Source organism: Lissotriton vulgaris, chromosome 2_1 (assembly GCF_964263255.1).
Source record: "Lissotriton vulgaris chromosome 2_1, aLisVul1.2, whole genome shotgun sequence".
NCBI classification, from domain to species: Eukaryota; Metazoa; Chordata; class Amphibia; order Caudata; family Salamandridae; genus Lissotriton; species Lissotriton vulgaris.
The window spans coordinates 853120942-853146760 of NC_141687.1; the positions used below are offsets into that span (position 1 = coordinate 853120942).

At 43.9% G+C, this 25819-nt stretch overlaps 1 protein-coding gene across 25 annotated transcripts in view; it reads left to right on the forward strand.

Annotated features, from left to right (window-relative positions):
* Window positions 1-25819, forward strand: part of LRRFIP1 (LRR binding FLII interacting protein 1) — a 470251-nt gene that overhangs the window by 246273 nt on the left and 198159 nt on the right. For 9 of the 25 annotated variants that reach the window (XM_086956332.1, XM_086956334.1, XM_086956307.1 and 6 more), the window contains exons 7-11: window positions 2227-2289; window positions 8422-8502; window positions 12891-12935; window positions 20340-20405; window positions 21724-21801. The exons of 6 other annotated variants lie outside the window; for them this stretch is intronic. In XM_086956332.1, the coding sequence (XP_086812458.1) occupies window positions 2227-2289; window positions 8422-8502; window positions 12891-12935; window positions 20340-20405; window positions 21724-21801 (333 nt within the window). The remainder of the gene's footprint in view (window positions 1-2226; window positions 2290-8421; window positions 8503-12890; window positions 12936-20339; window positions 20406-21723; window positions 21802-25819) is intronic. 10 more of the 25 variants (XM_086956324.1, XM_086956325.1, XM_086956312.1 and 7 more) reach the window with 9 other exon arrangements.

Sequence of the window (25819 nt, forward strand, 5' to 3'; positions counted from 1 at the left end):
GAGAGAAAGCTTTCTTGAAGTACCACAACAGCTAATCTAAGGTAACTTGAGCCGAAAAGAACAAGTAAAACCACTGCCTCCATAAAGGATAAAGTATAGTAAAGCTCAGGCTGAATGACTGTTAAGTTAGGTTTGATATTACCAGAAACCTATGATAAATTAAAATAGGGACATATATGTTATGTAGATTTGTAGAGCGCACTATCACCCGCGAGGGTGTCCTGGAGCTGAGCAGGTGTGAGTCTAAGCACACCTGGGACCTCTTGGGACTACTCAAAAAGAACAGGTCTTTAGCCCCTTGCAGAATTCAAGAGGCTATTGGCAGATTTTTCCATGCTTTACGAGTGATGTAGGAAAAGGCTCAACTGCCGGATCTAATTTTGTGTTTGCGTGGGATTTGTGCAAGTGGGAGTCCAGAAGAGTGGACATGTCTGGCTGAGCCAGTGTTATGCAGTACCTTGAAAGTGTGGGTGCATTGGTTGAATTCCCCTTGTTTGTGGATGAGGAGGGAGTGGAGCTCCTTCAGGTGTGGTGTGATTTCAATACTTCATGTGAGGGTTGGAGTGACTCTGGCCTCAGAGTTCTGAATGGTCTGCAGCCTTCTGCAGAGAATTTTTGTTGATCCTGGCATAGAGGGTGTTTCTGTATCTAACTTGCTAGTGACCAGGTCGTACATGACTACTTTCACTATTTTAAGTAAAGTCACAGTTGAAGAGAGTTTAACATTGAAGTCTGTTGAATACAGAGAACGTCTATAGAGGCCTATTTTTTTTTAGATAGACCAGAACCTCTAGGTAGGCCGAAACTCAAATGAACCTCAGTAGGCTTCAACAGGAATTTGTAAAAGTTACCTTTATGCTTTTTTAAAACAAATATTACCCGGGGCAGGATTGCCTGACATGGTTTCCACGATGTCAGTAGAGTAGGAGCATGCTGACAGGATTGGCTGGCCCCAAAAGAATCCAGTTCCGTGGCACAGCAGAAAACCAAACTGGGGTTGCTGCATCTTTATCGGATCAACAGAATGGCTACATCTCGGTTCTTCCAAAGAGTCAGAATAGTTAAAGTTATTGATATAAAAATAATGTTCGTTATAGCGGTGACCAGATGCAAACTTATAAACCTAAATGTATGTACCTGCAAACATTCTCTGTTCTGGTTCACAAATTATGAGAGCCCTTGCATCATACTGCACTGCACCAAGCAGTGTGGATGCACTCAGCTGATATTATATCGTTTTGACACAATGCTACAGCATTTGCTTCTTTTACTGAGAAGCCTTGTACTTGGCTCTCCTTTCAGGATTCCGCTTCTAAGGCCAAGCTGTTCATTCATTAGAGGCACGTTGCACACTGCAGATAGTGCATGGCTTAATTCTTATACAGTTTTCTGCACCTTTTCTCTGTGTAAGCAAGGCCGCTCCAAAATAGTGCAGTGTCATTTTGACACTGTACAGTCAATGATGCCCTCCTTGATTTCGAAATGAAATCCTTCAAGGGACCAATGTTTGTGTGTTAATGCTGACGTCACCTACACTGGAAATGTCACTAAATTGTAACCCTAAGACTTTCTCTAAACATTACTCCTATCATTGCCATAAGTCTGACTCTGTTCCTTTCCCTCACCTCTAGCTTATCCCTTTTATCCTGTCCCTGATCGTAACCATGGCCCTTAGCTTAATTTATACCCCACTCTAACCTTTTACCTCATTTCACACTGAGGCTTTAATTAATGCTTACCTCTCCTCTTCCCTAAGGTTTTCAAGTTACTGCTATTGGAGACCTATTTCTTTTTGCTTTGCAAGATTTTGTCCCAAGAATGGCACGTCAACCATCTCTCAAGGCTTGCAACAGAAGAATCTTAACTGCATTGGCTCTTTTGTTACTGTCTTCCTCTCTCATGTTGGGTTGTGTGTACTCAACAGGGTTTTATGACACAAGCAGTGTCCTTAAGTCTACTCCGTAGGGCCTGGTGGTTGTACATTCACTGGCAATCGGGTGGGTGGAGAGATCAGCGCCATTCTATTTTAGTCACTTCTTAGATCATCTGTAACTATCATACCCATGTGCTGAATGTTTCTAAGCTGTGGAGACTAAACACACCTTTAACAAATTAGAGAAAGCTTACACAGTGCAGCCAGTGCAGAGGTGAAAGGTACCTTGTCCACCAATAAACCTCAAAGTTCATTGTTTGTTTTTTAATCTGCTGCTCCTCCATTCCTTTCAGTATCCAGCCAGTATATCACTTCCCCTCCGTTCCCAAACACAGAATGATGCTGTGTCCGGCCAGGTAGGGGTTGCCGTGGTGGCATGATTTGATTTCAGTGACTTTGGCTGTGGAAGTGTCGACTAACTTGTTTATCATGTGTCCTGCTTGGTTTCTGCCTTTCCCTATTTGCCCCAAGCCAATCTCTTCTGTGATATAACTGCTAAGGGATCCTGTCCCAGCAGCCATCAAGCTGTTGTGACATTTTAATCAACAACAATGTTATGCTATGAAACTGGTAGTTTTGACTTTTACATAGTCTGCATTGACTCCATGATCCCAGTATGTAAGTGTTGCTAGCCAGAAAGCCAGGCTTAAGATGTTGCACATGACATGGTGTCGTTGGCTGTTATGCTGTGGTAATGTAACAGCGGTGCATATAGTGATGGACTTCTATAGAATGAATGTCCCCATCCATAAACATTGCTGGTCTGACTCCAAATTACTGACCATGGATTCCTGATTTTCCAGCCAGCCAACAGACTACAATCCAGATACATTCTGGTTCTGAATCTTATTTCTTGACTGGTGTGTGGGCTCAGGCCTGCAGTGGGCCTTTTATTCAAGCCTCTTAGTTTCCACATTTCTACTATGTAAATGCTGATTCAATACATCACTTCAACGCGCATGAGGACTCATCCACGCTACAGAAAACCATGTAATTAAAAAAAGTCTCCATTAGTATTTAATTAGCTAAAATGTAGTAGACCTTGCTCAGTTTCTCCCTCTAACACCTCTTCCACCCCATTTGTTAATTTAAAAAAAGCTTGTTTATGCTCACATTGTCAGTCAAAAGAGGCAGACATTTTCTGTGTAGATGGGATGGGTTTTTTCAATAGAAACAACATTCATGGAATGTATAGGTTGATGCTGTAGTGTTTTCATGCGATTCCCATCCATTCTGTTTCTCCTCCTTGGGGACATGGTTATTAGTCATAAGCACTACTGCCCACATGTGGGATTCGAGAGCACATTTTACAAAGTCTGTATAAAAAAATGCTTTTATTTTGACCAAAAAACAATATTGTCTGAACAAAAGTAAGGATTTAAACCTACCTAAGTCCGGCTATATTGGCCATTTTTGGGGTATTTAATTTAAAAAGCAACTATTTGTTAAATAGAAACAAAGTAACTACAAGAACATAGTGACCCGAAAAAAACTCTTTCCCAAACCTTTTGTTAAAGGGTGGAAGAAAATAGAGACCTTGTAGCTTAATAGACTGAAGCCTGACTGGCTGGGTGAGTTGCAGTACTCCTTTAATGCAAAGCAAATCACTAGTATTCCATCATACCATGTTGGTGGAACTTTTTTTTCTGGCTCCTGCTGACAGACTTCTGTAGCACTGAACTAAACCTTTTTAAGGCTTTCATCTTTGGGAACCTTTTCAACCTTACAGAATCAACTTCGCTCAACGTATTTTGTCTGACAGTGCATTTTTATTTTCCCTGTTTTCTGAATGACAAAAATATTTTTTAGTTACCAAAATGCTCTCTCTTTTTATGAAGTGTCCTAAATGTGAGGAAAATAGCCCTTAACAGACCCTGATTCTGTCTGTATTATCTGCCTAACTTCTCACCGTGCAGACTCCTGTAGCTTCTGTAAGTTGTAAAGAAGAAAATTGAAGGATAGTGAGAAGGTAAGGCTACATGGTCGTGATGTGGAGAGGGACTTCCTTGTACCTCCACTCCTTCCTCTGCCCTCAAAGATCCAGATGCTGTCAAGGTCCAAGGTCGAGGTTTGGGTCATTCAGCACTTGCTTGTCTTCGAGGGCTGCCTCGATGTCGAGAGCAAGCCTATCGATGTCAAAGACATTTTTGACATTGAGAAGACTATCAACATCGAGGGATTTCTCCCCAAACAGATCCTTTCTTCTGAGTGGGTCCACAAGATAAAGAAGACAAGTGTTCAGTGCACACCAGAATCTGATTACTCCAGGATGGTACCTAGGGAAGTATCACCAGAGATAACCCTTTCGATACGTTAGACCAAGAGGCCTCTCCAGTAGCACAGGCATCCCCCGTGAATTTGACATTTTCACAAGGCCTGCTCATACAGCCTCTCTACCAGCACGGTCTCCACTTTCTCTGCCTCAGCTGCCTACAAGTCATTCAAGACTCTTGCCTGACCATCAGGAGGGGACTCTAGAAGTCTGGTTTGGCGTCACAATTCACGTCATTACTCTGGACAGCAGACTGATGTGGTGATCTTCAAATGAAGATCACCACATCAGTCAAGATCAACAAAAGCTCAAGATCTTCTCATGGCACATGGTGCTTAATTTGAGCCTGTGGTTTCCGGTGCTCTGCACCAGCTCTTAAATTTCCACACTTGCACTAATGAGGATCTGCCACATGCTCGCACTGTTTGTAAAATTTAAAGATGAGCACATCAACTGTTTAGTAATGCAGTATACATTAACAAGGACTAATTCCTGCCTCTAAAGCCATTCTTATAGCTTTGGTGGCCTAGAATAGTTTGAAATGTCTCACTTGTTGAAATGGGATGGTTAGAAGGTATGCTGGTTCTGTCTCTGGCAGTGCAGGCAAGGGCAAAGCTGCAGCGGCCTCCTGATGAGATCTCTGGCAAATATTTTGTTATAAATGAAGCAGTGATCGCACATACTTTTCTTCTTCATCCTTTGTTTGCAAAAACTCTTCTACTCTTTTGGATTCCCCATTGGCAAGGTTATGCCTAATTGGTGACATTTCCAGGTTAAACAATGTCTTTGTGTGAGGTGCAAATCAAGTCAACATCACAATAGTTGTGATGCAACCTAAATCTTCAGTAATTTTCAAAACTCTGAATCACCATGTCCCTGCTCCTCCTCTGCTACCCTAGTTCCAGGGCATTTTGAACTGGCAATAGAGAATAGAGTTGTTTCTAACTCCAGCTTTAGCTACACCTCCTCCGTCATGCCTACAAAAGAAGTACAAGCCTCCTTGGCATGACCCTAACTTCCAGTGTGTTGACCCTCCATGTGATTGAGTTAACATGGCTTCAGCAAAAAAAAAATCATTTCACTTCACCATCCTCTACAGTGCCTCCTGAAAAGGAGAGCCAAAAAATGAAAGCAGTCAGTAAAAAGTTTTATGGAACATCGGTGACTGCCATGGAAACAGTGAGTGCAACTGTCTTGCTTGGGTTGTGTGACTTGCTTGTGTAGGATACCTTTAAGAGATTTCACGAAAAACGTCCTTAAGAAGGTAGACAGGACTTTATAGAGGTTCTCCAGGAGGGTATGTTGGTCCCCAATCAAGTGATTAGTACTGCTGCTGATTCTTCGGCCTTAGCCGGCCATGGCTACTGTCATGACCTGGAACTTCATCGCCCTTAATGGCTCCCTCTGACCGGTTTAAAATCACAGACTCAATAAAGAATTTTAAACTTATCCTTGTCTGCCAATACTTTGTTTGGGGTCCTTGTGGACCATGAAATGCAGCTCAGGAGAGGTGAGTCGGGGACATTTAAAGGAGTCCGCCTAGAGAAATGTATAATATACAGAAAGCATTAATACAAATCTTAAGATAGATGTTACCATTAACAGAGGATTCACACCCCTAAGTGGCCACAGCAGTTCTATCAGCAGCGACAGTAGTCCTAAAGCGCAAAAAATCAAACCTTTAGTAGGTTCCATGAAAAACTTCCGCTTATATTAAGAAATGTTTTACTCCCTTGGTAGGGTCCAGAGTACTGAGGCGGGCAGACTAATGCTGCTTACTGTGCTGCACAAATGGCCTTGACACAGTTCCAAGCTGCAGCCTTTCCTCACTGCGGAGATTGTGCTGTCCTCCCCGGCAGAGCTACCGTGTCCATCAATTCTTCACTAAACGCCTGAAATGATCTAGGACGCACTCGACAGTAAGCCACCATCCATTTTTTTCTTGCAACAATCCACTGCAGCACTCCAGAAGTTGCATTCTTTATTCGCCTGACTTGTTTCGAGGCAAACGCCTCTTACTCATAGACTGCTTCAGTTACAGATGAATCACGGAGGGCTCTTTTTTGATCCATTTCCGGCATGCCGACCCCCAGTGGGTCTCGCTTCATGCTTTTTAGTCCTTCACTGCATGCTGGGACTTGTAGTCCTAAAGAGTAAAAATCAAACCTTTAGTAGGTTTCATGAAAAACATACTAAGACATTTTTTACTCCCTTGGTAGGGTCCAGAGTGCTGAGGCGGGCAGACTAATACAGCTTACTGTGCAGCACACAGTCGAGTGCGTCCTCAATGCTTTCGGGCATTTGATGAGGAATTGATGGACACAGTAGCCCTGCCGTGGAGGACGGCACCATCTCCGCAGCGAGGAGAGGTTGCAGCTTGGAACTGTGTCGAGGCCGTTTGTGCAGCATAGTAATATATATCCCTTTTGCTTAGGGGATGCCTGGCCAGAAAATGGTTGCCAACCACTCAGTCTTAAATAAAAGCACTGGTTTTCTTTTCTCGTTTGACCATGCTGTGCAACTTCTCAGTGATGCTGACTAAAAAGGCCTTGACAAAACCAATGGGTCCCAAAGGCAAGAGCTAGTGGTTTGGCCAATGCTGGCCAGTCCTAGTGACTTTGCCAATGCCTGTTTATATATGCTTTGTAAGGAGTGCATCTGAGGGAAACAATTCAGTATTTATGACTATAATACATTTCCCATGGGGGAAGAACTAGTTTTACAGGTAAGTTATTTCTTATACCCTTTCCTTCCTTCACATTCTCTTTGATGTAATCTGCAAATGCTGCTCCTGCCACGACACATACTCCGACACAGCCCTAATGGTCTTTCAGAAGCATTTCTGATATGTGAGTGCTCTGTCCCAGCCTCACTGACCTCCCACAGGCACATGCTTTTTAGGTCAAACCTAGACAGTGCTTGCGCTGTCTCTTTGTGACATGCTGTGCTCATGAAACTCCGCCCACTTTCCGCTTATCTTTTCAATTGGCACCTGTCATTGTCCTTTGTAAATAGTAACTTTTCATTGGTCGATAGGCTTAGTAGTCCCTCCTTAGTACCACCTATTCTCTATTTGTAACCTCCTATGTGGACACCCCCTGTTACGTGTGTGGCTACTCTGTAGTTTTTAATTAGTCTTTGAGCACTATTTTCTTGATTGTTTTTCTCCATCCTACTGTTGCATTCAGGATACGCTCTCTCGCTAAGCTTCTTTTAAAATGTACGCTGCGAGGCACGCCTCGGCAGGAATAATGGCAGCTGCACCTTCCTTTTAATATTTGCGGCACCCAACATGCCGCATGCCTTTCTTTTTCTGCTTATTTAATAATTTTTTTTACAATGGTTGCACCCGCGCTTTTCCTTTATACATCTTACGCTAAAGCGCGGATGCCGCAATTGCTTCAAGAAACAGAATTTTTTTTAAATTCTATTTCTTTACCTTTGAAGCAACCGCGGCACCCGTGCTTTATCCTAAACTGTTTAAAGCTAAAGCGAGAATGTCGCTATGGCTTTTTGTCTAAGTGCTCTGGAGATTAGCCCTTAAGACCACATGGGCTATACTATTTTTGACAACTTTAACATGCTCTTCTTTAGACACTTTTCATTTATATCACTGCTAATGCCATCTTCGTCCTGCTTATTTCGATGCCCATGTTTCCTTTTTCATCAGGCACTGCATGCGCAATGTACCACTGTCATCTTGTAGTGGTAGGGTGGATGGCTGTTGAAAGCTCAAGGCAAAAAAAAACCAAGCCTTACAAATGCAAAAGGTCTCACATGAGTTGGAGTTGCAACAAATGTGAGACCTATTGCATTTGTAATGCTTGTTAAGGTATGTCCCCTTAACCTTCCAGTAGGTCCAGTTGTGGGTGGGGGGTAGGATATTGCCTTTGTGTGGATGCTGTGTTTCCTACAGTTGGGAAACAATGGGTAGGTTGAGGGACGTGTGCGGGGCCTTGGCATGAGCTTCCAGCCTTATGCGCTCTAGAACTGTCAGACCTTTTGTGGGAAGCAGCCCTTGCATGGATCATGCAGGAGCAGCACATGCAATGCAGCATGTTGGTAACCTAACCCATGAGTGTTGTGTGTTCACATCTAACACTTTCCCTGATTTATTGCTTGCAAACTTCAGTTTACAATGCTCTCATCTCTTTACCTACCCTCTCTCTCTCCCTACCTACCTTCTCTCTCTTCCTTGTTCTCTCTTTCTCCGCAGGGAACCTACCACTCCGACTTGGGCCTTCCGGGCTGCGCTTCCAACTCCAAATCCCAGCCACCAGCTCAGAACGGGAGTCGGGTCTGTGTCTCTTCTTTTGTTGTCTGTATGTCATCCTGTCTGGCCCTATGTTAGCGCTCCATAAAATATAGCCTGGCTTAGCCACCCACCCTCAAGAGAATTCCGCCTAACTGTAAGCATAGGCGGCCTAAGATAGCGCACAGACAAGGAAACTCCTTCGCCATAGCAATGTGGCAGAAAAGGTGATGCACTTATTGGACATAACACAAATAGTAAAGTAGTGTAAGTCAGAGGCTAGCGGGTTGTACTCTTCAGCAATGCTTTTTGATAGTGTACTCCTCTTCAGATCCATCTGTTTTCTGATAGCCCCTCACTTTCAAGGGTGACACTGCCTCTTTGCCTACTGACTCAGGGTTGTGTGTCTAGGAAAGCAGCTATTCTACATGACTCCATGGTACCCTTGCCTAGCCAGTTGCAACAGTGGTTGAGCTGTCTCATCAGAACTCCAGAGGAGGCGGTGAGAAGTCTGGCATGTTTTTGGCAGATGTACATCTGCCAGTGTAAAGCCAAGGTGGGGCATTTCTCACCATCTGCATGGTCCCCACACAGACCACTTACGTTGTTGCTTCTGCTTGGTCCAGTCAGATCCCACTATGGTTAGTCGTCATTTACCATACAGCGAGGGTAAAGTAGTCCCTCAAGGAGTTCAGGGCAAGCACTCTAATAGGGGCGGGAGGATACACCCAGATGGTCAGTACCATTAGATAAGAGTGTTACAAGTTCAACACTGGGCTGAACCCAGACGTGCTTTCTCAAGCCAGTGGCTGACAAACAGGTCGAAGAAATTAAAGGGGTACAAAAGGGGGTGGTGATGGACGGAGCATCTGAATCAATCAAACACTCACACCCAGTCAAAAGATCTGGGTTTAATCCATCACCGTTCTTTAGCCCACTCTGCCACCCCAGTTCAGACATGGCTACATGCAAATCAGTCTGACCCCGTGCCTCATGGGAACAGTCCAGCCCGAACTGCCAAGCCATGCCTTCCCTGGACCGGAAACAAGCTTCCGAGGACCAGTTTCTGGCATTCCAGCCGTCTTCAGCCCGGCTTGCTTGAATCCAGTGGCAAAGTGAGCAAGGGACTCACGTCTGAGCATACCCTGCCACACTTATGGCGGCCAAAAGCGGTACAAAAGGGGGTGGTGATGGACTGAGCATCTGAATCAATCAAACACTCCCACCCAGTCAAAAGATCTGGGTTTAATCCATCACCGTTCTTTAGCCCACTCTGCCACCCCAGTTCAGACATGGCTACATGCAAATCAGTCTGACCCCGTGCCTCATGGGAACAGTCCAGCCCGAACTGCCAAGCCATGTCTTCCCTAGACCGGAAACAGGATTCCAAGGACCAGTTTCTGGCATTCCGAAGAAATTAAAGGGAGAGACCCAAAGCCCACTGTTTGTATATTGTTGTCTGCACTAGCAAAATCCAAGACCTAAAAATGTCTTCGTAATCTTTGCGATACGACACAAATAGGAACACAATGTATGTGTTCGTTTCTCAGCTTTAAAGATAAAAGCCAAGAACTGGAGACACTTGTGCTTCCAAGCATATTTTGCTTTCCCCCAGAAGACCCCTCTTCCAGCTTTTGCCCTTCTCGTGTTCCTCTGGGAAAACGACTCTTGGGGCACGTTATCGGAACCCTACACTGCTGCTGTCGACAGGGGCCAAGATGTGCTTTAGAGCTCTGTCTATAAGGAAGCAATCTCCCTTACTGGCTTATGTAGGAAACCCCTAGGTTGGAGGTAGTTATTAAGTAATGGGTATTGTTATATGTACCTTATATGTACATCACCTTTCATCTTATTGTGTGATATCGTGTACAGCGCAAGCTACAGAAAACTCACCACCTGCTTTACCTCCCTACAAAACACATCCCATATTTTTATTGTCCTGTTGTGAAAGGAGCATTGATCAGGTCGGTTCCGGGATCTCAATTATGAGCAACAATTTTAGTATGAAGTTTATGTCCAATCATTGCACTTTACACAAACTACCAGAGAGGACCAATCATAAACAAACAATTGGCGCACCCTAGAAGGAGCAGTTTTACTGGACTGTTGGGCCTGGACCTCTAAGTGGCACATGCATTGCCTCGTGTGTCCCTGCCCTTCTTCAGTGAGATGTAGCCTCCTTCTTGACCCACTCTGTCAGGGAATACATCAGCCATTCATGAGACGCTTATGTATTGAAGAGCTGCACCAACCATCCGTTAGAAATATTTGTCCCAGTCGAAAGTGCATGAATAGCAATTGCTTTGTGGTTTTCATGGATCTGGCATGTGGTATAAATCTATTCCGCTACGAATAAATGAGTGGTGTGTTAGAGTACATGTTCTGTCTGCCCTAAGCACCCGCTTGCAGGTAGCTGGTAGTCTCCTCAGAAAACCTACTCAGTAGGTGTTTGCATTTTAGCACCTCACTTTGAGCATGTTTGTATAGTGTGGAGGAGCTGTGCTTTTACTGCGTTTGGCTAGAGTTGCTCCACTCCTGGGTGCATTTGAGGCTCTTACACTTAGTGCATGTGTCCATGACCCGGAGTCCCTCCTCCATGTTTCTTTGTAGCCAACCCACAAACAAGATGCACTGAGGTCCCTGTTGCAGGATCCCTAATGCAGGGGCTTGACTAGCTGTAACATTTGTCCTGCCCACATGGTTTAGGGCCGACCTTAGTTGCTAGGTTGACCAAATAGGTGCACTGCAACTAGGTCAATAGTTGTCCTGTCCTGTTGCAAGATGGCGACTTTTACCTGTTTTGACTAACTTGCATGGAACATTGCGTTACAGCCAGCTTTGGCTCATACTCTGGTCCGTTGACTAGCTCAGGCCGCAACTCATCCACATCAAGCACTTGCTTTGGCTGTGTCTCCACTGTTGGCCCTGGCCCCGAAAGTGGTGCCATAATAATCTCTGGCTTGGACTCAAGTGCTAGGCTAGCAGCAGGTCAGAATCTGTGACTAGGCCCAGCAGTATGCCAGACTTAATTTCTAGACTGGCTGCTGAGGCACATACTTTGTGCCAGGGCTACACGTCCGTCAAGACCGTGAGCCATAAGTGACTGCAAGCCATAGTCAGAGACTCCAAGTCCCTGCTAGTCAGCAGCTGGGGTCCAAGCCAGAAGTATATATGGCACCACAGCCTGGTGCGGTGGCTGACTCTGGCAGAGACTTTGATACCTTTACCAGCTCGTCGGCGCTAGAGCTTCGTTTACTCTGACTCTGGCTAATCCTGACTTTGGTTCTAGTGCCACAGCAAGCTCTTGGTCAGTCTGTGGGGCCTGCGCCAAACCTGCTCAGATTATAGTGCCGTTCTTGGCTCTCTGATGGGCTCTATGCAGCAGCTAGCGTTGCCCTGGACTCCAGTGTTTTGGCTAGCACGGACTCTGGTGCGATGACACCTTGTTGGCGCTAGTGTCAGAACAAGCTCTCGATCAGAGTATGTATGGTTGACAACTGGCTCCGCCTTAGAGTCTGGTACCATACCTGGCTATGGCTCTGTGTCGCACACTGATGACGCAGTCAGCTCAGATCGTGAATCTTGTTCTTCGACTACCTAGTATGGGGATCCGTGGATGGGAGTCTGAGCTTTGGCTAGTTGCTGGCCAGACCCATACCCTAGCTAACTCTAGATTCCAGGTGCCACAGCTTTCTCTGGTTCCCTGGGGCCATGGTTACTTCTGGCTCAGACGCTGGTGCCCCACGGCTAGCTCGGTCTGAATAAAGTCAGATTAGGCGCAACTCCCGAGCCCTGGTACCTGCCCAGTGCTCAGCAGTAAACACCGTGGGCTATTATTAGCTTTCCACTGTCAGCACGTTCATTCCTTCTCGTTAGACGAGTGATATTCCCTGTCCGGCTCCGTGTTGTACACTATTCTATGGGCTGCTTTTGATTGGAGTATACCGACACTCCTTTCTGTAATGCTGGTTCAGATCCCAGCAACGGGCAGTCAGTACCTCGGATGAAGGGGAAATGGGGAAAAGCAATGTCACTGATGCACCATTAATGCACTTTTCCCATCCAAATTAAACTGCTAGTGACAGGCTGATTTATACTCGGTGTAGTAGCGACACCCAATGGTCAGAGAAAGAATTGCATCGGCCAAAGTCCTGCAGGTGCAGATGTCAGGGCAGCAGTGACATCCTGTTTTACCACCAACGCTAAATCCGAGATTCTGGGGGTGACTGCCCATCTCTGGAAAGAGACGCAAAGTTAAGCTTGCTGCTCTGGTCTTGTTCTCTCTTCTGAGCAGGTTTGGTCCCCGGTATTTATGCGAATAATGTGCAGCTAAGTTAAGTGAATCACAGTTGTCCTTCCTTTAAACTAATCATTGACTTCCTTTTCTCCCACCTGACTCTAAACACATGAAGGTCTCTCTTCAATTTTTGCAGCCTTCCTTGTTGTCCTACGATGCGGTGTCGTCCAGAAGTTACAGGGTTTGTGCCTGTCTTGGAAACCACTTGAAGTCACTGTGTCACCTTCCTATCACAGTCACTCTTCCCCAATTTGCACGTGCATCCTCATTGCACGTACACTTTTCACTATTTATCTGATCATATTTAATTTAATGTATTGCCTTATTTTGCCACTGGGGACCCAAGGTGGAGGTGGGATTGAGGGAGGAATTTGCGTATATATAATAGTGGGAAAAAAGCTCACTGTGAACAATCGAGTACATACATTTATTTCATCTCATCCGCTGGACGAAGGTGATGGGGTTGCGCTGAGCTCCTATGAAAACAGTGATTTCCAGTCGCTTTAAGACCATTCTTCCGGAGTCCAAGCTCAAGTGTGAAGGCGCGCAGAATAGTGAATCCCTCTTGTGTACATGCTTCAGCCTCTGCAGATTCTAAATGTGAGCAAGGCCACACGCCTTGTGCATCTGATCTCCTCATCTTGGGATGGTATGGATTTTTAAATGTTAAACTACATGTTCTTGGTGGTGGTCAAGGTTTATAGGCAGTTGCACTAGACTTTAGTTCCCATAACTCTGTATGGAGAAGTGTAGTTCGGTGTAGGATACATTATAGCAGGTGTTACCAAAAAAAGTCAGTGACCCTTCCATAGTATAATATGGGTCTTATTTACAAAGAGAAACAGAACAGTTAAAATGTTAAATCTCGACGAAAGCTATCTAACTCTTGCAGTTCCTACGTTACAGCAGCACAAGGTTTTAATACAGTAAACTTTGATACTGCAAGCAGGATTCGGTTCTTCTTTTCAAAGGTTTATTCACAAAGGGCCTCTGTATTGTCCCTAGAGGGCAGCTCAGCAAAAACTGCCTTCCAAAGGGACCATATATCAGGACAGAATAAACATATTCTGTTGCAGCAAATTTCTATTAATTCTTAAAGTTAGAAGAACATAATACAAACAGTGCTACCACTTATCAGTTGACTGAGGATAGGTTAATCTATGTACCGTGCTGCACACTGCCTCAAAATTACTCAAATACCATATTTCCAGTTGAAGTCTATGGTTAATCCCTTCTGCAGTTCACTACTGCTCTGCACAATGTGGTGGTGTTAATAAGGGGCGACACAAAGTAGAACGAGGGGATAAGCAGTCTGGCAGAATGTAACACCAGCCGCTCAAGGTCCTTGAACCCTTGTAGAGATTTCTTACCAGTGACGAGTTCTGTGGTGGGAAACCTACATCAAAGTTCCTCCAATAAAGAGACTTATTGATGTTGCTTTGGTTTAGGTCTTTGCTATATTTTTTCCGTGCTCATTGGCGCCCTTGAATCTCCATTGACTAGTGGCTCTGGTTGGATCCAAAAGCCGAGAAACAAAAGAGGGTCCCTGAAAGTAGATTACAAGGAGAGGAGGCAGGGAAAAACAGTCCAAAAAACGAGAAAGAACCTCTCCTAGAACCTTATAAAAAAATAGGTAATATATCCATCAATTTTTATATAACATCATTGTCCCACACAAGAGAATTTTATAAGAAAAACATGTAAATGTATTATTTCAAATCCATTAGAAAGCAGAAATTCATAAGACATAAATATATAAATATACGATTCAAGTTAATCAAATAAACACAACATATAGCCCCCAAGCAAATTCACACATTCGGACATCCTCTCAGCCATTCACAATCACAACGTCATACACTACAAGACAAAAGACAAAATAGTCAAAAGACCACAGATCTAAAGAAAAAAGTACAAACAAAAACAATGCGCCGAAGCGCGTTTCGGAAAGGACAATGTGTCCAGAAGTTCCTTCGTCAGGGCGCAAGGAGGGCCAATTTGTGTAAATTAGTTTCTTCCAGGTAGAGGATTACTTGAATATTTTCAACAAAACATAATTCCTTTAGAGCAACATTTCAGTGACTGTATCTTGATGATGATGGACAATATATAATACACTGTCTGTGGGGACAATGAAAGGAAACATGAAGCAATTATTAGTATAATCATAACTAAACGCTGCTTGAGAAGCCACCACCAAGTACAAAAAGACGTACTGAGACCCACAGGTGCATGGAAAATAAATGGAGGAATGGGTGTATCTAGAAGAAGTTAAAATACACAAAGAAAATTTAATTTACTGAATTTAATAAACAACCTTAACCCCCAAGTAACACCCAAAGGAAGCGACAAAACGGTAGAAGCCAATCTCCACCCAATTCTGACAGAACAGGAGTTCAATAACCTACCCAAAATAAAGGTAGATCACGCCAGTTCAAAAATAGCCCATCGCTATACGAAGTCCAGAGATCATATCTAGTAAGGACAGTCCACAATTAGTGAAAGTACAGGCTCTCAGGGGGATACGTTACACCCCAAAATCCAGAGCCCTAATCCATGAGCCCTGTATACTAATTAAAGGTCTACTTACTTTCCAAGGTACGATAAAGATAAATATGCTAGGCAAGGACGGGGGCTGCAGTTCCCCGGTACACTGATCAGACGTAAATTATACTCGTGCACACTGAAAAAGTAAAAACAGAAAAGAAAAGGAGAATGAGTCCTAGGAAAATGCACTGTAGGAGGAACGGTCCTAAATCCTAATCCAAAATTGCACGAAAGCGGACATGGAAAAAGGTACAAACTATATAGAAACAGTACCAACCTGGGGAAGGCACCAAAATTCTGCCGATAATTCTACGAGCCTCTCGAAGGTAGCGGGCACACTATACACGATCCCCCCACCGCTTTACAAGAACCTAGGAGAAAGTAGCCGTCGGGTACGTGGGCTGCAAACAAATCAGGCAAGGAATACATCGCTGGCCAACCGTAAGGCCACTATAGCGCACTGACTCCCCTTAGTAAAACCTCCCACAAAACCGAACCATTGTGAACCAACTGATCTGAGAAAAATATATACATCCGTTCCCGTCTCTCGATCTTCCTCTGACGTGAGGTGGCTGAGTCTGAGAAACGCGCCCCTCAAAATACGGAGTGCATGATGGATAAACCAGCACCAGCTGTGCCTAGAGGCAACAAAGGTAGGACTGGCTAGACGTAGCACGAATTCGGCGGCCATGATGGAGTGGCAGCAGAAAGACCGGATAGTACAAGGAAATTAGATACACGTAGCCCAGGCACAGGGAAAGAGATTGAGAACGTGGATCACACCTAAAGAATAAAAATGGGCAACAGAACAGAATATAAATAAATAACTAAGAATAACCAAACGGGTAAAACGGAGACTAATACAATGAAGTAAGTGGATCCAAAAGCAGTATAAAATGAACTGGAATCCCTGCAACTACTGGTCACAGTTGTGGTTTTGTGATGTACGTGGGTTCCATGGGACCTTCGAACATTGCAGTCCACTTTTGGTGTTGCTGCAGCAGCTACAGCAGGCGTATGTCAACCAGTCTGTTTGGAATATCCTGGTGCAGAGAAAGTTCCTTGAGTCCCCAAGACATACCATGTAGGTCCTGGTGAACTAACTAGGAGGATATCTCATTATGAATCACTTCAGGGGCTTCATGGAAAACGGAGGGCTTTGGACATTGATAAAGGCTACTGGTACTTTTGCTTCAACATCCTGCGCATGCTACGGAAAATCTTCCGGTGGATCCCCACCGAGACAAGGAAGACGGTCACCCAGGCCCTCGTCACCAGCCGTCTGGACTACGGCAACGCCCTCTACGCCGGAACCACCGCCAAGCTCCAGAAGAGACTCCAGCGAATCCAGAACGCCTCAGCCAGACTCATCCTCGACATCCCACGTCACAGCCACATCTCCGGACATCTGAGAGACCTGCACTGGCTCCCCGTCAACAAAAGAATCACCTTCCGCCTCCTCACCCACGCACACAAAGCCCTACACGATCAAGGCCCCAGCTACCTCAACAACCGCATCAACTTCCACGTTCCCAAACGACATCTCCGATCAGCCAGCCACGCCCTCGCCGCCGTCCCCCGCATCCGGAGAACGACAGCAGGAGGAAGGTCCTTCTCCTACCTGGCCGCCAAGACTTGGAACTCCCTCCCGACCGACCTGCGCCTGACCCAAGACCACCTCTCCTTCAGGAAGAAGCTCAAGACCTGGCTGTTCGAGCAGTAGCAGCACTCCCCCCCCCTCCCCCCCCCCAGCGCGCCTTGAGACCCTCCGGGTAAGTAGTGCGCTATATAAATGTCTGTGATTGATTGATTGATTGGTACTGGACTGCAATGCCATGCTGGGTGGATGCCACCCAAAAGGGTCTCTGGAAGCTCTTGAAGTTCAGGTGGGGGATCATAGGACACAACTAAATGCCATACTCGGATTGCATGAATATCAGACCTCATTGATAAAGAATTATTTTGCTTGCCAAGACGGGGGGTCCCTGCTCTGGCCCACCCATATTCACTAGTCACTTCCTGGTCAGCTGTCCAATGTGGCACAGCTGGTCTCGGAGTCTAGGATCAGTTTAGCAGCGCGCTGGCCTACCGATTGATGCGGTCACCCAGGTGCTGAGGGGCGCATCCGGCCATTGCATAAGAAGTTCCAGGAACACAAGAGTTATTTGAGGTTACGTTCCAGCAGGAACTACTTTTAGCGTGGTCTCAGCTATAGGCGCTACTGAGAATAGACCACATTGTGTACCAGTATCCATAACATAATCTTATAATTCACACGTCTTCAGGTGTAGCTTTTTTGACTACTGGTTGTAGAAGCCATGTATCTATTCTAGGAATTGGCATACAGCTGTCAATCAACAACAAGTATTTTTTTCAATGATTGGGGCTTTTTCTCAATCTCCCTGCTTTAGAACACATTGCTTTGATCTAGTTGGCTGTGTGTTCCAACCCCAGGACAGGCAGCTCCATATGGTCACATAGGATGCTGGTAGTTGCCCATTGCTAACCAGAGCATAGAGTCATGGTGAAGAGCATATATGGCTGACACTGGGGTGGTGTTTCTGGTCAGAAACAACCAGTTGAAAATGGACCCAGGAATCTTTTCGGGGAAAATTGAAAACAGCAGGGATACACCGCTTTGGACTTTCATGCTTGTCACTGGATAATATTTATACCGCATGTTCTTTTGCTCTATTTCTAGTACACTATATTGGCAAAATAGATATTTTAACCACTTTGTTTGGTTACTGGTCAGTGAAGTCCTTTCAGGCATGGTTTGGCCACACAAGCGTTTTTTCAATCCTAGATTAAGTTGTCTGGGTGGTCCTGGACGGGCTGCAGGTTTTGGTTGATCTATAAGGGATACATATTCTTATTCACAGCTTGTTGAGTGCTACTTTGACCACTCATTCTATTTTGTTGACCATGGTAATAGGAACATTCATAGATGTTTACTACCGTTATTGCCTTTCAGATATTCCAAAACTACAGGGTTTAATATTATTTATTGGCCTAACCAAAAATATATGCTTGAGAGCTCAAGTACACAAGATGTCAAAGGACTGTACCTTTCCAACAAATTGTATTCATGCACTTATCATTGAGTTTTAGTCACCAACTTGGACATTTGTTTTTTTTTACATAACAATAATTCTGCCTTTAGCCCAACAGAAAAAACACAAGAAAACATAGCTGTTCCCGAGAAATCACTTCTGTCTTTGAGACTAATTTTTATGAGTGCACAAATGCCCATAGATGTCATAGCGCTAATTCAAGGCACCGTTCAGATTTTAATTCAGAAATCATGTGATGAGTGAAATCGGTTTTAGGAAAAATAAGATTAAACACTTTGGGGAAATAAAAGTTTAGTTAAAGTAAACTTTATTAATCTACTTTAGCAGCGAACTGATAACATGTGGTTGAGAATTTTGTGGGACTTTGAAAGTTTTGCAATTTGCCACCCTACCACACAGTAAGTAGTTGGTTAATCTGGAAAAAGAAGCACAGATTGTCGTTTTCGGACCCTCTGCAGTCTTGACTAAGTAAGCTTCAGTACCCAGACCGTAGTTGCATAAGAATTAAGACGCAGGCATGAAAAACCTGCTTGTTCAATTGTTTTTTGCTCTTGATGTATGCAGATCGGTTCAAATCTGGCTGAGGCTCTTGTGGAAGGAATTTTGAGACCTCTTTGCCGAATCTGAAGAACATATATGTTGACCTTGCACATTTTGAAACTGTAGTACATGACTCAAAAAGTTAGTCAGATGCTTAGAATAGGGAATAAACATTGGGGGCCAGTGAAGAACCCAGAGACACCCCACACGAAAGCCTTGATTTCTCAAAGTGGCGCACTCTGTAGATATGCTTGCTGAATTTGCTGTGGCTCGGAATTGTACACTACTCTCAGTCAGTTCAAAACAATCCTATGCTTTCAAATTCCAATTTATATATTCACACCTATAGAGGAAACCTTTCATGTCTAGTTTCAGCATAACCACTTGGAATGCGAAGCCCATGCCTCATCCTTGCCTGGATATGTGAGACTGGGTGACGTAGGAAGGGAAATTATGGGTGGATGGGATATCTAGATGTGGGGCCCTTGCTCCAATACTTTACTTACTGAATTCAGTGGTAGCTGTGATTCCAGGGTGTAGTGTCCGTTGATCGTTTCAGCGCCACATCAAAAATGTGGAGTAATCCACAATCCAAGTAAAAAAAAAAACCACTACTGATCTCTTCTGGTTTCAGATCGTTACTTTACGTCTGCCAGTGCCTAGTGTTTGGTCAAAGTTCGGCATGCTCATGCTGCCCATCCTTTACTTGATCAGTTTCTATTCCCATGCAATTTTGTTCTTCCGGTCTCATGTCCAGACTAAGAGACTTCATCTCGACTAAGTCGTATGCCTGAAGGCAGTGTCCAACCAGTCAGCCATCTTTAAAAAAAAAAAAAAAATGTGTTGCACACAAGTGTCTGCGTATGTGGCACTCAAGTGTCTGAGGGTCACCGTGAATTCCTGTAGTGTGCTACTGGGGTATCTGCATGTGTGGCACAGGTATTTCCATGTTTGTAGCAGTACATGGGTATGCATGCATTGCACCGTGAGGGTCAACATGCTTGGCACCATCTTGTGTCTGCATGGCTGACACCTTTGTGTGTCTGTCGATGCACCTCCACTTCCTAAGCTCCTTGCATGTGTCACATCCCACGAGTATTTGAATGCATGGTGTTCCTAGTGTCTGCTATCATATGTACCCTGAATGTCAACAAATACGGTACTGGAAGAATTTGCTGTCATGCCACTTTAATGTTTGAGTGGCAGATTGTGTGGCCTCCCAAGTTTTTTTCTTATGATGCATCGTGGTATTTTTTTGCGAGGCAGTCTGTCTGCATGCCAGCTCATCCTTGTCTCCAGGTCAGCCAAGGTGTGTTGCATATTGTCTTTGCACTCCTACCACTGATCATATTTTTCCACCCCACCTTCCTTAAATTATTCACAGAACTGCAACATCTTACTGTGGCTGTGTCTTTTGCTCACAGGCACCAATATATGATGATAGCTTTTACAGTGGGAGCCGTCGGTACAGTGCCTCCAGCTCTCGTGGCGTAAGATGTTTTATGCATTATTCATGCTAGTTCTGTTCTTTGTGTCCAGAGTCCTGTGGCAACCTCAGTTCCACTCGTGCCATGTCTCGTCTGCACTTTGTATCCCAAGTTTTGCAGGAGTGACTGTCTGTCTTCCCCAGTTTTACCAATGATGGTTTTACTTGTCTGGGTTCAATGCATCTAGTCATGCTTCTTCAGGCATGCCCTCGCCCATATGTATCACAGATGCACCAGTGCATCTATATGCCACAGCCATCCAATAGATGCTGTGCTAAGCAGACCTCTGTAAGCAGGAAGCGCTGAAGGTCTTCAAAGAGCACCCACTCTTAAAACAGATCACAGGTGCTCTAACCAAATACTCCACCCTCACTCACAAGCTTATTGCATAAATCACAAGGTCAAAAGGGGTTTCAGTAGGACGACTGTCATCCAGTAAAACCAGGAGTGACAAGTTGACCTATTGAAGAAGTGTTTACAAAGTTCTTAGTTCGAATTACAGGGAAAAAAATCTACAGATCATAAAACATATACATTATTATTATGGTTCGTCTGTGTGTGCCAGCTTATGGGGAAATCAATAATCACCCCAGTAAGAGAACGTTATTGATTTGGACAGTTGTATCTGTGAGCCGCAGACTCTGTGAATGAGTGACAGGTTAGACTAGTAAAAAAAAAACTGGTAATTGAACACATAGTCAAAGCATATTACTTAATAAGGCATGCCAACACATTAGTTTCAGAAGTTGGTGTTGCACACCCTGGTATCTCAGTGGATTTGACGTTAGCATCTGCACACCTACTACTGTTAGTTGGAATATCGGTCTTGGGGGACAGGCCTAATAATAGTGGTTGTCTTTCATTTATACACCACAGACCTCCCCACAGAGACTGGGGGGGGGGGGTGGGTAGGAAAGGCCTACTTTTTTTATAGGACATTAAGACGTTCTGTGGAGCAGGACCTTACTTTTTCAGAGGTCTCTCTGATCCTTCAGGAGGAGCCATGTAGAAGCTAAAATTACCTTCACAAAGACAAATGAAACTCTATACTGCTCCTCTGCTGTCTGAAATGGGCGTGTTTGATTGAAGCTCTCTTTAGATTGGTGGTGGCTTATTTCCTCCCACCCCCACTTCTTTGTGCTTGCCTCCCTTCAGTACAGCCCAAATTGGCTGCTCTTTCCATGCATCTATACTTTCTTTGGTGTTGTCTTTGTGCTGTTTTCTTTTTCTGCCATGCTAATGCTTCTCTTTGTTTCTTCTTTCTGCTGCATTCTGGTTGTGGTGGGTGGTCCGGGGTTGTGGTTGGGAACTGTCTGAACAGCCTTCGGAGTACAGCTGTTACCTTGGATCCGGATCCCGTGCTTCATCCAGAACCAGCTCTGCCCGTGCAAGTCCAGTGGTGAGGATAACTTTGCTCCCTTTCTTCTTTCTTTGTGCAAAGCCCCTTCGAAGTCAATGTTTACTTAACTTGTAGTCCGTTCTCCAGCATGAAATCTTCCCCATTTCTACTTGTGTGTTTGTCACAGACCTCACACTGGTAGATCTCGAAACCATTTCATAGATTTTTTTCACGTTTTCAGCCCTTCAGCTTAAATGAGAGAAAAGTAAAAAAAAAAAAAAAAAGCCAAATTACATTGTGACCATTTTATAAAATCCAGTTAGTAATCTCGTAACGGCTGGCAGATAATAGTGGCAGTGTCAACCCCTTTTCCATGTTGGGTTGAATGGGTGTGTTGGATCTGAAGATGTTCTTGCCGGAGAGTTAATTTTCCACGTGAGTAACTTTTACTAGATGGGGAAGTGGTCCACGGTGTATAATAGCAACAAAAGTCATCAGTTTAAAGATAGCATTTATCTTAAACAGCTAGTATCAATAAATATTGGAAATTGATAAAAACACACAAAATGATAAGGTATGCCGTGGTTTTTGCAACAAAACATTTACACGATATAGCCAATTCAAGGAAAACATAGTGCTAGCCACAACATAAACATGACATCCTTTGAGTGGATATATGTGACTAACACCGCTTCTAACAAGCTCTCAAGCAGCACATGCCCAATAAGCAAACCACTTGCACATCCCCAGACCAACCTCCACTCACAGCCATGGGCAAAACTACTGTTTTGCCAATGCTAGGACTAGGTAAACAGTTCATCACACGGCAAACGACTTTAATGAGGGGTCAAAGATTCACACTGAAGAGGGGGCAAGGAAGGCACGACGAGGCCAGGGCTTAGTTGATGAGGCCTTCTATAGTCCTGGTGTCTACCCCCACCCAAGGTGGAGGACACACTTGAGCTCTATCCTATTCCTCCCAAGAAGAGTTGGCTACTCAAAAGGGAGCCCCAATGCCCTTCTGTCCTGGGGCCAGATGTATGAAGCCATTTAGCGGTTCCAAAGCCCACAATTAGCTAAATCACTAGGTTTACATTTTAAATGAACTGAACCCATTTTATGATTCATTATGGTTTACTGAATCATAAAATGGGCTTAAAAATGCATGACGAATTACAATTTGGAAGGGATGTGTTTAGGGCTTCCCTTCCAAATTAAGCATTAGAATGCTGTATGTCAACTGTTTTCAAACGCAGATCTATTTCAAACCATTGACAGGTTGCTGAGTTCTCAAAGGAGGTGGTAACACATTCACAAAGGGGAAAAGTGTCCTACTTGAGAGTGTGCAATCGTCTAAGGGACCACCGCCAACTCTTAAACTATTTTTTAATAAAGTATTTTCTTTCCTTAAATACATAAACATTTAATTTAACGAAAAAACACTACATTTACTAAAAAAGACTATTTAAATGCGATCATAGGTATGGTTGACACCTGCAGACCCAACCTCTGTGATGGCATCCAGTCGGAGTTGGTTGCAATTTACATCTTTCTTCTTGGATAGGTAAGGGGTAGATTGAATTGCAACCCACTCCAAATGGTGATTTTGCAAACTGACCTAATAGTACATAGGTCGTTCCACAAAATAAGAATAGATACGCAAAAAGTTGGTGTACAATTTGCCATCACTAAGTACATCTGGTACAAACATGTGTGAGATAGTTGAGTGATTGCCTATGGAATAACTTGTATACTAAAATAGAGTATGAGCGAGCGCCCCACACTGTAAGGGGACATGCCTCTGTTTTAAACAGTAGCCAATACATTTCCCTGTGGGAGATACAGTACCACAAATGCATGCAACAGTCAATACACTGCCCAGTCAAACATGATCACTAATGTGTTATATCTATATATGTGTGTATATATATATATATATATATATATATATATATATATATATATATATATATATATATATATCAAACCTTAGTATCACTGCAGTATAGAGAAGACACTAGGTCCCAAAGAGAATTTTTCAGTTAAAAATCTTCCATGGTTTTATTAGTAAACAATACACTCACCAATGCATATCAATTAATTCAATGAAGCAATCTAAAAACACTTTACATTGTTAAACGGTTCCCGTTTGTCAGGTATTTAAAAAAAACACAAAAACGAATAAATTCAATCCGCATTGCTGCGCAGTTTAAATAAACAGAATCCTAAATCACACAAATATATAATACTGGTGCAGACCCAACAAGACAGCTCTGAATGGTCTATTTTCTTTTTTTTCTTTTGGATGCGATAGTTGTAAAGTTGTAAGCTGAATGTGAGGTTGTTTCTTTAGTGTACCACTTTAGTATGGAAAGAACTAGGGGAGAGGACAATTCTGGCAGTCTCATTTGTATATTCGATTGTAATATTGCACATAGGATGATGGGAAGTTTAACATGTTAAAAACTTTTTTTAACTCCACCCCATTTCCTCTACGGAAAACTTGCTGTATTTAGAAAATAAAGTTATTTAGCAATTGATCGTAGACCTAGCGATCTGCTGACCGCAGTAGATCAGCACGAATGTGATGGCAAACAGTCATAGTGAGTTGCAGCTAAGGGTGCACGAAATTCATGTGATTTACTTTTGCATAATTATGCGAAATTGTGGCCAAATTATTTGAAATGCAAATCTGTAACTTTTACTGTGAATTGCGCCATTTGTGGTAAACGTTTAATGTCAATTGCGCCTTTCGTAGTAAAGTTTTCCCATGAGTGCCACGTAAGTATACAAAGTGGCGTGATGGCTTCATTTGGGGATTTTCCCTTGAGAAGTGTAACACAATATTTCCAAAATTCCGCTAGCATAGTTTAAGTTTCGCCCAGGCCTGCTTGCAATCTGTAACCTAACGCATGACTATTTGGTGGATTCAGTCCGGTTGCAACCCAATCCAGCCATTTATAAACCAACCTATTAGTACATAGATTGGTTTGCAAAATTCCACACTGGTTGCAAAAATACTGGTTTCAATTTGCGGCCTGTTTTTTCAAACATTTGGCCCCAGGTTGTTTATAGTGGACAGGCACACCAAATTCACACTCCTCGTCCTTGCGCAATCCACCCTCTCTTACTTTCAAAACTTTTTCCATGAATTTCCTCCTTGTAACGGAATGTAAAAACACAACAAAATGACGGTGTGGTTTTGTAGTTCTATTGTTTGTACAGCACTTGATGCATGGTCTGCAAAACCTAGCATGCCACCACGAGCCTCGCCCTTGGCCACACTGGAACCCACCGTCCCACCTTTTAAACAGCAAAATATACTAAAATGTAGTATTAATAGCAAAGCAATCACTTTACAAAATGTTGCCAGTGGTACCATTTAAAAAGGATAGCTACCCGCCTCTGTAGTACCTAATATTTTGGCCTACTTGTACAGGAAGAAAAAGTAAAAGCACCAAAGGGAATTCACAAATCTGAGAACTTAGCTGCCTCGCCTTAAAGCAATCAAGAACAAGCATTGGCATAGCCAATAGGTCTCACATTTGGGGCCTTATAAGTGTTTAGCCATGCAACAGTTGGTGTTGTTGCACCAAGGATATTCTACTGCATAACTAACTACTTATAGGGTCAAACAGCGAGACCTAATGGCTATCCCAATGCTTGTTTGTTTTTTGTTGCTGTTTTGTTTAAGTTGCCAGATCTACAATAGTTGGACGTGGTTTTTGTTAACAGTTCTTTGCATCAAATGAACCTGTTTTCATTGCTCTGAATGTTGCTTCCATTCTGGTTGTAGGAAGCAGTCATTCCCGGGGGTGTGGGGGCTGCCTAGCTGTGCGCATGCGCCGAACTTTGCAAATGAGAAAAAGCATGGTGCAGGCGCAATTCACAAGTGTGGAGTGAGTGAACCCCAGGCACCATGACTCACTTGCACAAGAGTTCATGCACTGCACCTGCATACTCCGCATGGTTTAAGGAAACTCAACCCACTCCCTCCCAGGCACTGAACACATATTTACTAAGAAACTCTGAGAAGAGCCTGCCTGCTGCACTGACGGCTGGTGGTGTGTGTCCCTGG